The 16,857-nt window shown below is 35.3% G+C and overlaps 1 protein-coding gene across 3 annotated transcripts; it reads left to right on the top strand.

Annotated features, from left to right (window-relative positions):
* The first annotated feature begins 205 nt into the window (after positions 1-205).
* Positions 206-16,671, top strand: LOC100257563 (uncharacterized). 3 transcript variants are annotated; one of them, XM_019221691.2, is made up of 24 exons: positions 206-446; positions 4,413-4,543; positions 5,320-5,404; positions 5,699-5,752; positions 7,671-7,762; positions 7,855-7,958; positions 9,156-9,231; positions 9,959-10,418; positions 10,975-11,313; positions 11,435-11,641; positions 11,757-11,849; positions 11,942-12,014; positions 12,800-12,927; positions 13,052-13,346; positions 13,453-13,676; positions 13,759-13,883; positions 14,079-14,196; positions 14,400-14,455; positions 14,547-14,640; positions 14,714-14,903; positions 14,982-15,056; positions 15,134-15,237; positions 15,341-15,403; positions 16,168-16,671. In XM_019221691.2, the coding sequence occupies exons 1-24, from the start codon at positions 363-365 to the stop codon at positions 16,273-16,275; spliced, it is 3,378 nt and encodes a 1,125-aa protein (XP_019077236.1). In that variant the 5' UTR covers positions 206-362; the 3' UTR covers positions 16,276-16,671. The 3 variants fall into 3 exon arrangements, with proteins under 3 accessions (XP_019077236.1, XP_010653303.1, XP_059594907.1); XM_010655001.3 differs by having other exon boundaries at positions 207-446; positions 11,751-11,849; XM_059738924.1 differs by lacking the exon at positions 4,413-4,543 and having other exon boundaries at positions 211-446; positions 11,751-11,849.
* Positions 16,672-16,857: the final 186 nt, after the last annotated feature.

Raw genomic sequence — 16,857 nt, 5'->3', positions numbered from 1 at the left:
AATTTAATTAAAAAATAATTAAAAAAAAAAACGTTTGAAAATCAAAAGCATCACAAGCTGTCACAACTCACGAGCAATCATACCACGAATTGAATATCGAATTTAATGAACAATAAGATGGCTAACATATTACATACAATAAAAGAATAAAGCTGAAAAGCATGAACCGGGCGGTCCACGAATCCATCAGTTGGCCCTGGTGACTCCGGTCCGATTTAAAAACATTCCCAGTATGGCAACAAGGAAGGAAGCGGGCGCCGATGATATCCATTGACTTACGTGCAATTGGAGCAGAGTCTATGTCCAAATACCAACACTGAAAACAAAAGCAACCTTGGAGCTGGAGCTGAGGCTGAATCGCTATGTTCGCCAAGCGCCTTATACAGAAGGCTACGCAGCATCATCTTCATCATCATCAACATCATCAACATCAAGATCATCATCAGGTATGGTAAACTTAAAATCGCCAGTCTCAGATCATCCATTGGCGGAGTTGTTGTGGCAGATTTTGGATTCTGTGTGTTGATTCTTTTTGTTTTCTGCTGGAATGTTAATTTTTTATTTTGTTTTCTGTTTATTGACGGCAATGGTGATCGGTTTTTGGTTGCCAAGAAACTGGAGGAAAAGGAAGGGAAAGGATAAATATGGAAAATTTTGCTAGATATTTTACTCCACTGGTGTGGTGTGATTGGGTGGGTATAGTGGCGTTGATTTGAGTGGAAATTTTTATGTTTTCTTAGAGAATGAATTGTAGCCGATGTGAAATTTTCTTTCTTTTAGTTGGGTTACTTTTCTCGGCGACCAAACGGAGGTTTATATTCTCGTTCTTTAACAGGAAGTATGGTGAGAATGAGGGTAAGAAAAGTGATAAATGAAGTCGTGAAATTTGTGTTTTGTTTGTTTGTTTTCATTTGTTTGTCTTTTTCCCCTTTTCAACATTGCTAAATCTATCAATGCTGAGTTTTTGGGCTAAAGTTTACTTTTATGTTGCTAAAATATTTGAACAGTTTTTGGCTTGTTTGGATTATGGAAAAAATAGGGTGAAAAGCAAAGGGGAATAAAAACCAAAAATAGCATGAGAAAGAAATCTGTTTAAATGTATTTCTCATCATTTTGCATTTCAATTCTCTCACTCCCTACAATCCCAACAGTGCCTAGGCTAAAGGGGAGAGAAAGTTAAAGGGACACTGATAATTGGAGGTGGGTTTAACTAGGAATTTCTTCCCTGAATCTTTAAATGCATATCAAACGAGTTTCCATTGTGTCATGCATGTGGATTCTGTTCAGCGCCTTATGATACCAATTTATCATGGTTGGCTAGAAGTGAATACATAATTTAAATATTTTGACTAGAAATGTTGGGTGCTAATCAAAGTGGTCACGACTATCAACATATTTGATCATCAATCAAGTGTTCTAACAATAAGTTAGAATATAGGAGATCACACATTGGTAGTAAATTTGATGAATGAAGCTCCCAAATGGATGCCATCATTTGCCTATCTTGCACTCGCTTTAATTTTTACTGTTGTGTTCTTTCACACAAGCTTAGAATAGTTCATGAAACGCTACATTTGGGTGTCACTGTGATGAGGATGAATCTCCAAGGTATATATCAAGAATGGGAATTAGTATTACTTGGAATTAAATTAGGATTAGTATTTATTTGAGTCAAATTAGGATTAACTAATTAAATTATAAGACAATTAGAATTAGAGTTATAATGAGTTATTAGAATCTTAGTAGATGTTGGATTTCTTAGAGAAACCTATAAATAAGGCTAATCGATGTAAATCAAAGTAATGAATTGATTGATGTTAATAATGTTACGTTTTTTTTATTGCAAGTGTTGCAATCCTCAATGGTGAGACTCCTAGAAGGCCTTAGTAAGACTTTAAGGTTTCCATCTCTTCTTCGTCGTGTTTATTTTTAATTTTATTTTTTCTCTACCATAAAACCTTATATCTTGTTCCTTTCCTTAAACCCTAAAAGATAAAACCCCAAGCCCACCTATTTGATTGTAGGCGATCATCCCAAGGTTGTCCTACATCAGTTTTGGTATAAGAGCAAACGTTCTTGGCATAAAGGCATATGCAATGGATGAGTGGAGCAACATATGCAAACATGGTTGAAGGGTACGACTTTTTTATGCAACCATTGGTGAACATACCAAGGCTAAACGAAGAGGAGGATTGGCGATGTCTTAACATCTTCCAAACTTGTGTTGCTTGCCAAGGGAGACCATGCACTTTGATTATTGATAGAGGTAGTTGTTCCAATCTAGCTTCAAAGGAGCTTGTTGAGAAGCTTAATATAAAGACAAAAGAGCATCCAAATCCTTATCAAATAGCATGGGTAAATGTCACATCTATTTTGGTGAGTTCTTGTTGTCTAGTGACATTTAATTTCAGTAATAATTTTGAGTTATCAACATGGTGTGATGTTTTGCCAATGGAAGTTGCCTATATTGTGCTTGGAAGACGGTGGCTTTTTGATGAAAGAGTCCAACATGATGGATATGAAAACATTTACACACTTGCATGCAATGGGCATAAGAAGATCCTTCATCAAATGAAGGAAATTCCACCACTTAAGAAATAAGAGGAAATATTAGCATCCTTGAAATTAGAAGGGCCATTGAGTACTCCCATTAAGAAGCAATTTGAAGTTACTAGAGGAGGAAAAAATTGTCAATGATGAATCTAGAATGCAAGAGGATGAAATTGATCTTAGAGCAATTTGTAGGAGAGCTCAAAGAAGTTGTAAAAACTTTAGAAGAATCGGTGCTTGAATTGCCAAGGCAAAGCATTATCATGATTGGTGGCAAACATGAAGAATCCTATGATATAATAAGAATTGTTGATATTTCTTTTAAATATTAGGAATTCAAGAATCTTATTCTTCTACAAGACAGTTTACAAGAAGAGTGTGAGAAGCAACTCTCCACAAGTTTGTTGAAGACACATAATTATTTTGAGAACTATCAACTTGTTCTACATCATTGAAAAGTTTTTCGAAGTCTAGTATTTGTCTTACATGAAATTGAATAAGTTCAAGAGATCTTGAGATCTTGTCTTATCGTGGTCAAGAGACGACGAAGAAAGAAAGGGTGGAAGACATTGCTCAGAATTTCAATTGATCGTGGAAAATCACTAAAATTCGAGGTTGATTGTTTCTTTCAAGTTGGGGGGAATTGATGAGGATGAATCTCTAAAATATACATCAAGAAAGGGAATTGGTATTACTTGGAATTAAATTATGATTAGTATTTATTGGAGTCAAATTAGGATTAGCTAATTAGGTTATAAAACAATTATAATTAGAGTTCTAATAAGTTATTAGGATCCTAGTAGACTTTGGATTTCTTAGAGTAGCTTATAAATAAGGTTAATCAATGTAAATCAAAGTAATGAATTGATTGATGTTAATAGTATGACATTTTTATTTTATTTTATTGCAAGTGTTGCAATCCTAATGGTGAGACTCCCTTGATTTTCTTCTAGGTGAGACTCCTAGAAGGCCTTAGTGAGACTTTAAGGTTTCCAGCTCCTCTTCGTCTTATCTAGTCTTAATTTTATATTTTCTCTACCATAAAACCTCATACTTTGTTCCTTTCCTTAAACCCTAAAAGATAAAAATCCTAGCCCACCTATTTGACTGTAGGCAACCATCCCAAGGTTGTCCTACATCACACTGTCAATATTTTGGTTTCAAATACTGCAAGATTTTATCACCAGGACAGGTTAGATGTAAAGAATAGGGATTGGTCAACCTGCAGGAAGAGATAGAGTTGAAATTGAAGCTGTGCATGTAAACATGTATGCAAGCATTTAAACCTGAGATTTTTGGTACTGTAACATCTAGGGCCCTACCCATTGTTTAGGCACCTATGTACAAATTCAAAAGCCATGCCAAGCATATAGTTTTATCAAATGCAGTTATTGATAAGCTTACGTCTTTGTAGCCTTCTCCAGACTTGCTAGGTTTTGGCCACTTACCATGTATCTCATAATGTTTACAATCTTGCACACCTATAGCATGTTCAAACAATATATTTTAATGGACATGGATTAAAAGTGGGTGTGAATTGATATTGACCTTGCACTTGTACATTCTCCTTTTTTTCGGATGTGATTAGGGGAATCAAAGGCATCAAGAAGTAGTATGACCACTCCATTATTTCTGAAAAATTTAGATTTCATGCTTAAGGAAATGCCATTGAGCTGTAATGCAAGCAATGTGTGGAAAATTCATTTGCTTAAACTGTTTAAATTTAACAATGCTCTCATGATGAGGAGAAAAAAATTATTCTTGGGAGATTGATTACGTTGTTCCATTCTTTGACTTGTTGCCTTTTTCTGTCACTAAATTAATTGCTGGCAAATAATTTTTTTCCCATTTTCATGATGCAGCCGAATGAACAACATAGCAGTGTGGCATTAACAGACTTAGATCTGCGAATTGCTATTCACTATGGTATCCCATCAACTGCATCAATCCTGGCTTTTGACCCCATTCAGCGCCTCTTAGCCATTGGGACACTGTGAGTTGAGACACTCTCATAATAAATTTAATAGGAAATTGAGGCAAATCAAAGAGTAAATAGCAAATGTTTATATATAATATTCCATAAGTAACTGCCTACCTTTCTATTCTGTTAGAGTGAAAGTTTTGTTACATGGTTTAAATCCTTATGATATTGATGAAGTTCCACATGACTCCAGGTTTTGAGCTCTCTCTCAAATATGGTTCATGTATAAATAGTGGAGTGTCACTGTTTCTTTACCTCTGTCTAGCTGATATGGAGGGTTGAGTCTAATTAAGTAGGGCAGCAGTTAGTTTCTTTTTTTACAGGTTGAATAGGCAACACTCAAATCTAGATAACCACAGTCCATGCTTTTTGCAACACTGTCTGAGCTTAGGCCTAGGCTTGCCTGTCTTCTTGCTTCAGGTTGATGTGTACATGCTCATCTAGCTCCCAAAATGTCTTCTTCATGTACAATGCATAAATGTTGAAAAGTTATCATAATCTTCATTTGCACCAATGTCATCATGGTATAATTATCATCATCATAACTAGTTCATCATCTTGATTGGCTGCGTGAATCATGTTAAGCCATTCAACTTATTCTTTTTTATAAGAAACAACATATTCACTAGAATGAATTTGTGAGTAGTGAAAGATGAGATATGCCTCCAAAATATAGAAAAAAATTACATATTTTCAATCTTATGCATACCTGTTCTAGTTAATCTATGCTGTATTTATATATGGTGCAACATGGTGGCTTTATCACATTTCTTTCCCATTTGCTGCAGGGATGGTAGAATAAAAGTGATTGGTGGTGATAATATTGAAGGACTTTTCATATCCCCAAAGCAATTACCTTACAAATACCTAGAGGTTTGTAGCTTAATATGCAAACTGGCACTGAACTTAATGATTGTTTACTGTCGACTGTGAGAGACTTGATTGACCATTTGGAGTGGCCATGAATCTTAATTCAGATTAATTGCTAATTGCTATTCATGTAGCTTGGTATGTGAGAAATTTTTGTTAACATGAAATGTTTCAGCTACACCAAGAGATCATGCAAACTTCATGTCTAGTTCCTTGACGATATTTATGACATTTTTTACTCCATTACCCCCTGAGAAAAGTTATTCTACTGAAATTTAACATTTACCTTTTTGGCAGTTTCTACAAAACCAGGGTTTTTTAGTCAGCATCTCAAATGATGATGAGATTCAGGTACATTTGGTTCCCTATTTACTGCACAGTTTCTGTTTCTTATTAGAGATGATTTCCTCATATGGTCTTATTGAGTAATAAGAGAAAAACTTTGTTGAATTTCCATCTTAGTGTGCCTCCTCAAGTTCCTTCTTGTTATTCAACAACATTGCAGTGTCTCTTGTACCATGAAGCATCAAAGGCATTTATGTTTGTTTGTAGTTTTCACTGATCACTCTTACCAGTGTAATTAAAGCATAGAAAGGAAACCAGCACTATTAGGATTTAGGTGGTGGTGGTAGCAAGGCAGCTGACAGGTTGATCACAGTAGCTGGTCAAGTGCTAAGACCTTTTGGTGTTATGGTAGTTGCCAAAATAATTTTTAACTCTTATTATTAGAAGAATAAAGTTATTTTAAGTTAATGTTACTTTTAACTTTCCAACAAATAAAGTACTCCAATGTCTGGGCAGGGAAGCCTTAAGCAGGCAGTTTGGGATTGCTCTTTTCTGCTTTTGGTTTTATACTTATACCATTTGCTTGTAAATATCCTTTCTGTTTTAAATTGGCATCTACTCCTTGATGAGGATGAATCTCTAAGATATATATCAAGAAAGGGACTTTTGTATTAGTTGGAATTAAATTAAGATTAGTATTAATTAGAATTAAATTAGGATTAGTATTTGTTGGAGTCAAATTAAGATTAGCTAGTTAGGTTATAAGATAATAAAAATTAGAGTCATAATAGGTTATTAGAATCCTTGTAGACTTTGGATTTCGTAGAGAAGCCTATAAATAAGGCTAATCGATGTAAATCAAATGAATGAATTGATTGATGTTAATAATATTATGTTTTTTTTATTGCAAGTATTGCAATCTTCAATGGTGAGACTCCATTGATTTTCTTCTAGGTAAAACTTCTAAAAGGCCTTAGTGAGACTTTAAGGTTTCCATCTCTTCTTTGTTGTATCTTCTCTTCTTTCTCTCTATTTTTTTTACATGAACTTTATTCCTCGTTCCTCTTCTTACACCCTAAAAATAAAAACCCTTGCCCACCTACTTTTGAGTATAGGCAACCATCCTAGGGTTGTCCTACATCATCTCTATTTTGGGCTTTTTGTCTAAAACTATATAACATTAGCAAACAACATGAGGGAAGCTATGGAACTTCACAAGTGACAGTATTTTGATGTGAGCGTCTAAGCAAAATAAATGGTAACAATTATTTGACCAAACTGATCAAAGCTACTTGGATTGAGTTGCAGAGGCCCTTTTCCCAATTCTCTTATCCTTAACCACATCCTTTGTAACTTATTCTTGTCCTTTGCATGCCTTTGAAATGAAACAAACTGTTTCTTTTGGTGCAGTTATTTATCTTGATTGGACATGACAGGCCACTTAGCTTACTTAACTCATCTTATCCTTATTTTTGCACTACCTCAAATTAATCTCTAATGTCCCCCTTCCTTGGTCTACTCTTGCCTTTTTTAATTTGTTATTAATTTATCGTAGCATTTTCATTCCTGTTTTGCTAATTTCATGGATTTTTTTACTCTTACCTTTTTTTGTTTTTTGGTTTTCCAATTTTCTATTATTCTGTGTATATAGCATTTTCTGATTGCATCACTCTAGAAGCACTTCTCCACTTCCCCAACTTACTCTAATTCTGCAGGGAATGCCCTTCAAACTCCACCTTTTTATGGTTGCTCAAGGTTGAAGAGTAATGAGTGCCACTTGCCAGAGATGCTTTGAACATTTAGATAATTTTGACTTTTCAAATGTGCGTGCTGAACATGTAGTTTTATGTCTTAAAAATATTAGATATTCCTTCTATTTTTTGCCTGAACATCAGGTGCTGCAGAAGGTCCAAATACATAGATGCCTTGAACTCTGTGGTACTTTTTTTGTTATATATGTATATTAAATTCTCAATTTTGGCAGGTCTGGAATCTGGAGAGACAATGTATTTCTTGTTGTTTACATTGGGAATCCAATATTACTGCTTTCTCAGTAATCAGTGGCTCCAACTTCATGTAATGCAAAAATTTGTGCTTGTCAAATCTTACTTTAATAGGCTACAAATTAGCTAAAAAAGAATAACATGGTATTCTGTCACAACATACAGGTACATTGGAGATGAGTATGGTTCAATTTCTGTATTGAAGTGTGAAGCTGATGATGGAAAGCTTCTGCAGTTGCCATATAATATTTTTGCAAAGTCCATAAGTGGTAATTTCCTTGTTCTCATGATTAATGATGCTTACATTGTTGTTCAAAGTACTTAATATCTGTTTGTGCTAATCCCTTAATCTTTTTGCTTTTATTAATATTTGGATTCTTTTTTCAGAATTCCATACACACCTAGAATTTATTCTTCATTTTATACTGAAGTTATTAAATTATTCCAAATTTAAAGATGTGAAGAGAATTCAACAGAATCTGCATGAATACAATGGATAAAACATATATTTGACTCAACTGAGATGGAAAACCTTATGTTCTAACCATTTGGGCTTCACCACATGAATCCTTTCTTGCTGTGCAGTTTTATCCAGAGCAGCATCTCCTGTTAGATCATATGCTATAATTTATTTTCTCACTTTCTTGAGCCACATTCCTCTGATCTTTCTCCAGCCCTTCAAGTGCATTAAATCACTCTTGGTGGTAGTAATTTGTATTCAACGATCCTACAATTATGAACAGGGCATGAGACGAGATTTTAACAATTATATTATTTTACTTTTTTTTAGAAGTCGCTTTTGCAGGTTAAGAATGGTGTAATCTATCATCTTCTGATTGACATATAAAATTAGTTGCGTATAAATTTTAAACTGAAAACTAAGTGGGTGCTATTTCTGTAGGGCTTCATAGGAAAGGGTGATTTTTCTGGTCTATAGCCAGTTTGAACATTGTTTCTTTAGATTCAACACCAAGGCAATTATATATCAGTTGTACCTCAAATTCCTGGTTGGTAGGAGACTCAATTTTTATTGCTTTTCATGTCAAGCATTTTTTTTTTTTTTTTTTTTTATATCAGAAACAAAATATATATTGATAATAGTAAAGTTCAAGAGAAGGATGAGAGGTCCTTCCCACAAAATACAAAACCTGATCACAGTAGGACTATACTCCTCCACAAGAAGCCAAAATCTTTCTCAAACGTTATCCATCCCTTTCAAATGAGCTTTGCTTGTCAAGCATTTGCACCTATATAATCGGCTTCTTGTAACATTAAAGCACCAAAATTTTCTAGTTTTCTATCAGTAATTGTTGCCTGTTTTTAATTGCCTGACTGTTGATCCATAATGACCTGTAAAACATCTGTTTACTTCTCTATGATATGTATATGTTTTGTTTTTTAATATCTTTGTGGGTCTAATTTGTTTCAATATTTATATAATGCCATTGTTGTGTTCTATTTCACAGAAGCAGGTGGGTTTTCGTTTTTTAATCACCAACCCGTTATTGGAGTTCTTCCCCAGCCTTGTTCTTCTGGCAACAGGCAAGATACAAAGAGTGCTTAAAGCTTATCATATTATTTTATTGCTATGAAATTTGAAACCAGAATTGGGCCTTATTGATTTCTATTGTTTCAATTCATTTATCTTTTTCTTAAGCTTTAGAAACCATATCATGCATGGCTAATTAATCTGAAAGAAAACATTGGTTACAGTGTGTCTTATCATCTTGCATTTTGGGTTTTAAGGTGCTTTGCCAACATTTCTTTAAGATATGAATGATGTATCTGAAAGTGAAGAATCATTTCGTACACAGAGAAAACAAAGAGAATGCTAAGTGGAGTCTCTACCTCTCTCTTTACTAGCTAATCAATTACTTTATGTTCCTCAATCCAAGAGATAAAACTTTTGAACTTCAAAGCATCAAAAAATGAGCCTTTTTTATGACACAGGTACATGTGAGATGGCTATTATAGAGACTGATAGAAACTAATAAATAATGGACGGATTATAGTAATTTTTTATATGTAAACAACTTGGGGCACCAGCAAACAAACACCAACAGTGTCCATGTCGAGTCAGTAGATGTGAGTTTCTAAATACCATAAAGATTTATTGTGTTTTGGTCCTGTGCAGCATGCTCCATGTTTATGTCCATCACATGGTAAGAGAGGATGTCATATTGTTGTCACATGAGACTAACAAAAAATTGATTAGAAATTTCAGTTGATTTCCTCTACTTGGATTTTTAAAACTGCAGTGCTTTTGCAGAGTATTGATTGCATATGAGAATGGGTTGATCATTCTTTGGGATGTTTCTGAAGCTCAGATTATTGTTGCTAAGGGTGATAAGAATCTTCAGTTGAACGATAGAGCTGTTGATTCTCCAAGTGAAGCGGATAGTAATCTGCCAGACGATGCATCTGAACAACATCTAGAAGAGAAAGAGATCAGTGCTCTTTGTTGGGCTTCTTCTGATGGGTCTATTCTTGCTGTGGGATATATAGATGGAGATATTTTGTTTTGGAATCTATCAAGTGCAGCCTCTACTAAAGGCCAACAAACTGGATCTTTAGGCAATAATGTTGTTAAGCTCCAACTATCATCTGCTGAAAGGAGACTCCCTATCATTGTCTTGCACTGGTCCACAAGTAATAAACCCCATAATGATCGTGATGGCCTTCTTTTTATTTATGGTGGTGATGCAATAGGATCTGAAGAAGTTCTGACGGTGGGTATTAACTCAATTTCTGTTTTAGATTCTGTTTCATAATCAATCTGCTATTGCACAGAGTTCTATTACATTGGAACAAAAAGCTAACTCCTTAGTTAAAGCACATCGTAATATTGATTCGAAAGGTGTAAGTTTTTTATAAGTATTTAACACAGTAATATGTTTTATTTAGTATATATGCTTTCTGACCTTACCTATAAAAAATAAATAAATAAATTCCAGAGAGGGGCAAACACTAGTACACTGGAGAGGTATTTTTTAAAAATGTGAAAATGTTAAAATGGTCAAATGCTTTTTTGGAGATGGCAAAGTTGGTTGTGGATGGCTGGCATAACACTGTACTATTAAGTGCAATTTTTTTCACATTTGTAAGCACAATGTGGCGGGAATTTCCTTTTTTCACAATCAATTTGGTACTGAAAATTTTTCTGTTCCTAGGGCTTTTGAAAATGTAAACTTGATACTTCAATGTCTCCATCAATTTACATGTTTAGCTTTTTGTTGTTTAATTGTAGCATGTGCTCTTAATATTTTCTCCATGTGGCTACTACAGATTTTGAGTCTTGAATGGTCATCTGGAGTGGAGACTTTAAGATGTGCTGGACGTGTGGAGCTTACACTTGTTGGCTCATTTGCAGACATGATTTTGTTACCAACTGCTGGGGCTACAGGGATTAATCAGAATGCTTCTCTATTTGTATTGACAAACCCTGGACAACTGCATTTTTATGATGATGCTAGCTTGTCTGCCTTAATATCTCAGCAAGAAAGGAAATCATCTCTCTCTGCTGTGGAATTTCCTGCTGCTGTACCTACATCTGATCCATATATGACTGTGGCAAAGCTCAGTTTTCTACACACAGGTGGAAACTCATCAAAGGCTTTGTCAGAGGTATTGAACTTCTGTCATGGCATGACCGGGCCTTTAATGTTTCCTGTTTCTTGCATTTGAAATCTTTTAATTTTTTGTTTGTAATTAAATTATTAATTTGTGTTCTGTGGTCTTCAATTAGATAGCATCAGTTATGAAACATGTCTCAACACCAACCCTGACTGGACGTGCAAAGTGGCCATTGACTGGTGGTGTGCCTAGTCAATTATCTTTTGCTGAGGGCAAAAGGGTGGAGCGAGTGTATGTAGCAGGTTATCAAGATGGGTCTGTTCGGATATGGGATGCCACATACCCCGTCCTGTCACTAATTTGTGTTTTAGAAGGCGAGGTAAGAGTCCCTCAAGTTCCATCATTTTTTTGTCCTTAAATTTAATAAATGGCTGATCTTTTTTCAGATCAGACCTATGGTGTCCCAACTTATCTCATATGATTGGCAGGTACAGGGTATAAAAGTGGCTGGTTCAAGTGCCTCAGTGTCAAAATTGGACTTTTGCCACTTAACATTAAGCTTGGCTGTTGGCAATGCTTGTGGTCTGGTCAGGAAATGTTTCTTTTGCTGAATATCTTTTCTGAGGCTGAGAATAATCTGGTGTTATCTTTATTTGCTTATTGTGTTGAACTTGTGTAGGTTCGTGTTTATGACCTAAATGACAATTCAGATAAGACAAGCTTCCACTTTGTTACAGAAAGTAATCAAGAAGGTGACTCTTCAGATTTCTAAAAGCTTACTGCCTGTTTTCCCAAAGTGTTGTTCCTATCAACTGATTGCAGATTTGATGAGAAGGTTTAAAATATTGGTTTTGGTGTGAGTGTGATCATTCCCCCCTGGAAAAATTTGAATGCCCATCTTTTGAATCATGCAAAAAAAGGGAGGTTTATTCTATGAGATTGGCTGGAGTTTGAAATTTTAAAACTCTTTAAGTGGCCAAAAATCAAAATGGATCCCAAAATTCCAAATTTGGGGAAGTTCAAATAAATATTTTGTTTAGTGCTGATCAAGAAGAGTTGATTTTGAAAAAACTGAGTGGTAGAGCTATAAAAAAAGAAATGTTGATTTTAAACTCATGTATATGCAATGCTCATATATTTGCAAACCACAAATCTTGAAAATTCATGTTTAGGATCTGTAAAGATTGAAAGAAAAAGTACATGAGTGCTTTGATTAGAAAAAGAAAATCCCTTTTTGTGGTGACTAGGTTAGCCAGCTTCTGACGGCTGGAAATGAGAGTGGGACCAGTGCTTTGCTAGAATCCAGCAATTAACACATGCAATCTCATGCTAACCACATTTTTTAGCCAACTGATTTGCAACTAATGAAGGAATTAGTTTGGGAAGTTTTTATTTATTTATTTATATTTATGGAAGTAACATATTCCATTCACTACAATAAGATTTTAGCTTCTGTTTTAGATCATTTTCCTGTCTCAAATCACTAATACAGTACCATCATTTTTCTTGAGTTGACATTTTTCAAATTTTTCCATAGTTCATGTCTTGCCTCAACAGAAAGGGCCTCAGTGTAGAGCTGCCTTTTGTCTTCTCAATTCCCCAATTCAGGCACTAAAATATACAAACAAGGGAGGCAAGCTTGCAGTAGGATTTGAATGTGGTCGTGTGAGTATTTATTTATTTGTTTGTTTTTTATTTCCTTTTCATCATTTTCAGGAGTTAGGTCCGTGGGTAATGCTTTCAGTTTGTTTATTCTCAAGGATTTTTGAATTCAATATTTCAATTTCAGGTTGCAGTGCTTGATATGAATTCACTATCAGTCCTGTTATCAATGGACTGCATATCTGGCTCTAGCTCTCCAGTCATTTCAATTATTTGGAAAGCCATTACAAACAATCATACCCTTGTGAAAAGCCCTAAGCACTCTGAATCAGAAATTTCTAATGATCCTCCAAAAGAATTAATGTTCATCTTGACCAAGGATTCAAAGGTTGTTGTTATTGATGGTAGTACTGGTAACATGATCAACTCTGGGCCAATGCACTTGAAAAAAGAATCAACTGCGATTTCCATGTATGTTATAGGCAAGTGCAATTTTAACCTAGGAAGTAATAATTAGAAATGTATTTCTAATTTTGGATTGAATTTATGATCTGTAGAATTCTAAGAAATTCTTTTCTTGTACTCCAGAGGACAATGTTCCAGTATCTGGATCATCAAATGAAAAGCTGCTACAATCATCCAGTGAGGCTCCTACCAAGAATGAGCCTGTGCAAGACACTGTTCCAGTTGGAATTAACTCCCCTGGCTCCTCTTCAGAAACTATGTATTCTGGGGCAAGATTATTGGATTCACATGTTTTGCTATGTTGTGAAAATGCACTGCGATTATACCCTACAAAATCTGTGATTCAAGTGCGTGGTCATGGACTTCTATTTTCCATTTCTAATTGTACTGTACTTGTTTTTGCAAGCTAAGGTGATATAATTTTGTTAGGGGGACAATAAACCCATTTGTAAAGTGGAACTTGCAAAACCTTGTTGTTGGACTACAATCTTCAAGAAAGATGAGAAAGTTTATGGACTGATGTTACTTTATCAGACTGGAGCCATTGAAATCAGGTAAAATGCTTATTCCTATACTTGTTATGTGTTTATTTATAATGCGTGTATCTTGTTACAACAAATTTAAAATGATATTTATCATATGACATCTCTTTCTCTCGCACAAACTAACACAGACACACACACATATTCACACAGCTAATTAGTACTATTCTCAAATGATGGATATTACTGAGACCTGTCTTTTGGTAGATCTTTGCCAGATCTAGAAGTGGTCAGTGAAAGCTCCTTGATGTCAATTTTGAGGTGGGCCTTCAAGGCAAACATGGACAAGACAATCAGTTCTTCTCATGATGGGCAGATTGCACTGGTATTGTATTATTAGTATTCTCAATATTTTTAGAAAAACAATTATCTAAAAACATGTCAAAAAAAATTTAAAAAGATAATTGAGGCCACATTATGCATAGTCTGCTTATGTATACTCTACTATAGTCATGGTTTGGCTTTATTGTACTCGCGCTCTTTGTATGTTTAGTACTTCCAATGATCTAATACTGAGAATTTTTATAGGCAAATGGGTGTGAGTTGGCTTTTATCTCTCTATTAGGAGGTGAAAATGGTTTCAGGTATCCTCATTACTTGTTGGTTAGCTAAAAACTATAATGTGAATGCAAAGTGAAATGAAAGATTCTAAAAGAACTATATTGGTTGTTCTAGGATTCCGGAATCTTTTCCTTGTCTCCATGATAAAGTTCTTGCAGCTGCTGCAGATGCTGCCATCGGTCTCTCTTCAAACCAGAAGAAAAAGCAGGTACAGAGGATTCAATTGTGACTTTCACATGAAATATATATTTTGCTTCTGCAGCTTATCTATGTTGATACAGGGAACTGCTCCTGGGGTTCTGAGTGGTATTGTTAAAGGCTTTAAAGGAGGAAAGGTGATCCATAATGTGGATCTTTCTGCATCTGCTAAGTCTAATTTTGCACACTTAGAGGACATATTTTTGAGGAGTCCATTCCCAGACCCATCTCCAACTGCTACGGATAATCAGGAAGTTGTGGAGCTTAACATAGGTTCTCTCTCTCTCTCTACTTCTACACTCAGTTTCTCTTCATTTGCTCTCCCTGACTGCATACTTCTATTTGGTACAGATGAAATTGAAATAGATGATGAACCTTTACCTGTGGCATCTACCTCTTCCCGACAAGTGAAAAATCATAAGAAAGGTAAGTCAGCTATTTCTGTATTCTTATATGTTAGAAGTATTATGAACTAGTAATATAATATTCATTTGTCACTTCAGAGAAGGGAACTGAAAGAGAGAGATTATTTCAAGGCACAACTGCTGATATAGAGCCCAGAATGAGAACACGTGAAGAAATTATAGCTAAATACAGAAAAACAGGAGTAATTTCACTTGACAGCTTTAGTTTATCAACTCCTTTTTTTCCAACTCAGTTTTGCAGCTTCTTTAATTGGTTGTTTCTATTTGCTTGGTACCTGATTCCAGGATGCCTCTTCAGTGGCTGCACATGCAAGAGACAAGCTTGTGGAGCGGCAGGAAAAACTAGAGGTAGATTAACACTTGGGAATTGCCCTAGAGCTCATGATATGGATAAATTGCCTTATACTTTGTTTATTCCCAGAAAAGATTGTGTGGGGGTACAAGCCCTTGTGTAAGAGGGAGAGAGAGAGAGAGCAAGGAAAAACTAGCGGTAGAGGAACGCTCAGGGACTGCCCTGGAGCTCATTTGACATGGATAGACTTGCCTTACACTTTGTTTATTCCTAGAAAGGAGTGTTTTAGACACAGATCAGTTTCCTTGACATGAGAAAATAGGAAAGCCAGACAGGAATATTGCCTCCCATCATATTGATGCTCATAATTTTCTTGGAACAGCCAAACAAAGAGAAAAGTCCCTTTGGGGGATTTTCTCTTCTTTCCCCATCCTTTGCTAGGAACTCGACAGAGCATTGAAGATATACATGATCTTTAGAATGCAACTCCAATTTTGTGATGAAAATGTTTCACATCTCAGTTCTATCTAGTATTTACAACACTTATTTAGTGATGGTTCTGTGAAATATTGAAGTATTAAGTAGCCTCTATATCTTCCATCTGGACAGGTCGGAATGTTTTGAGATCATTATCACCTACATTTAAAAAATTCATTTTCTTTTACATTAGAATATATTTTGATATGGGACTTTTGTCATGAAATGCTTTGATAAACTGTCAACTTGTATCCTTGTATTCATACCATTGCACATTGGACCAGTAAATAACAAGTTCATTCTCTCTGTCTCTCTCTCTCTTTTATTTCCTTTTCTTCATCAGAGAATTAGTAAGCGCACCGAAGAGCTGCAAAGTGGAGCAGAAGACTTTGCATCATTGGCAAATGAGCTTGTCAAGGCAATGGAAGGGCGAAAATGGTATCAGATATGAAAGCGGGTTGGCATATTCTGCATGGGCTTATGGTTCATGGTATAGTGTAATTTGTTCTGTCTTGGGGTCAAGAGGGGATTCCTTGGGTTACCTCATGATTTATGTTCCTGTGGATCACGGATGATGAAATCCACTCCAGGATGCTGTACAGATCAACCAGCTGCAGATCCTTGTAATTGGATGTGTTTTAGGTACATCATGTTACTGGAATGTCATGCCACTGGGACATTAGGCTGATATCCACATTTCGATTGTTTGCCCTACCAAATTATTGATATTATGAGGTGTGCCATTTTCTTTTTTACTCCTATTTTGCCGCTGCAGCGGTGTATTTATGTACTTGATTTTTTGCCAATATGCAAGAGCTGCATGCTCAAAAGGGTTTTAAACTTTGCAGTTCCATGATCAAATTGTCTTACGTATTCAGATTATACTTCTGATATGCAGTTGTGTCAGTTCCATTACTTAAGTAACCCTCAGGTTATGTGGTTTTTGTGCCGATCAGCAGGAGTATAATCTTTACAAATGTGAGATGCAAATATAAATGAACATCCCAAAATTGATGTAAAAATACAACCAAAT

Source organism: Vitis vinifera, chromosome 8 (genome assembly GCF_030704535.1).
Source record: "Vitis vinifera cultivar Pinot Noir 40024 chromosome 8, ASM3070453v1".
Taxonomy (NCBI): Eukaryota; Viridiplantae; Streptophyta; class Magnoliopsida; order Vitales; family Vitaceae; genus Vitis; species Vitis vinifera.
Note: the sequence above shows the minus strand (reverse complement) of the source record. Positions and strands in the feature narration are given on the sequence as shown.

Bases quoted from the DNA above. Each gene is read 5' to 3' on its own strand.
- LOC100257563 (XM_010655001.3), top strand. From the start codon at position 363: ATGTTCGCCAAGCGCCTTATACAGAAGGCTACGCAGCATCATCTTCAT. The intron at 7,763-7,854 runs GTAATGCAAAAA...CACAACATACAG, and splicing joins ATCAGTGGCTCCAACTTCAT to GTACATTGGAGATGAGTATG. The intron at 9,232-9,958 runs GCAAGATACAAA...GTGCTTTTGCAG, and splicing joins CCTTGTTCTTCTGGCAACAG to AGTATTGATTGCATATGAGA.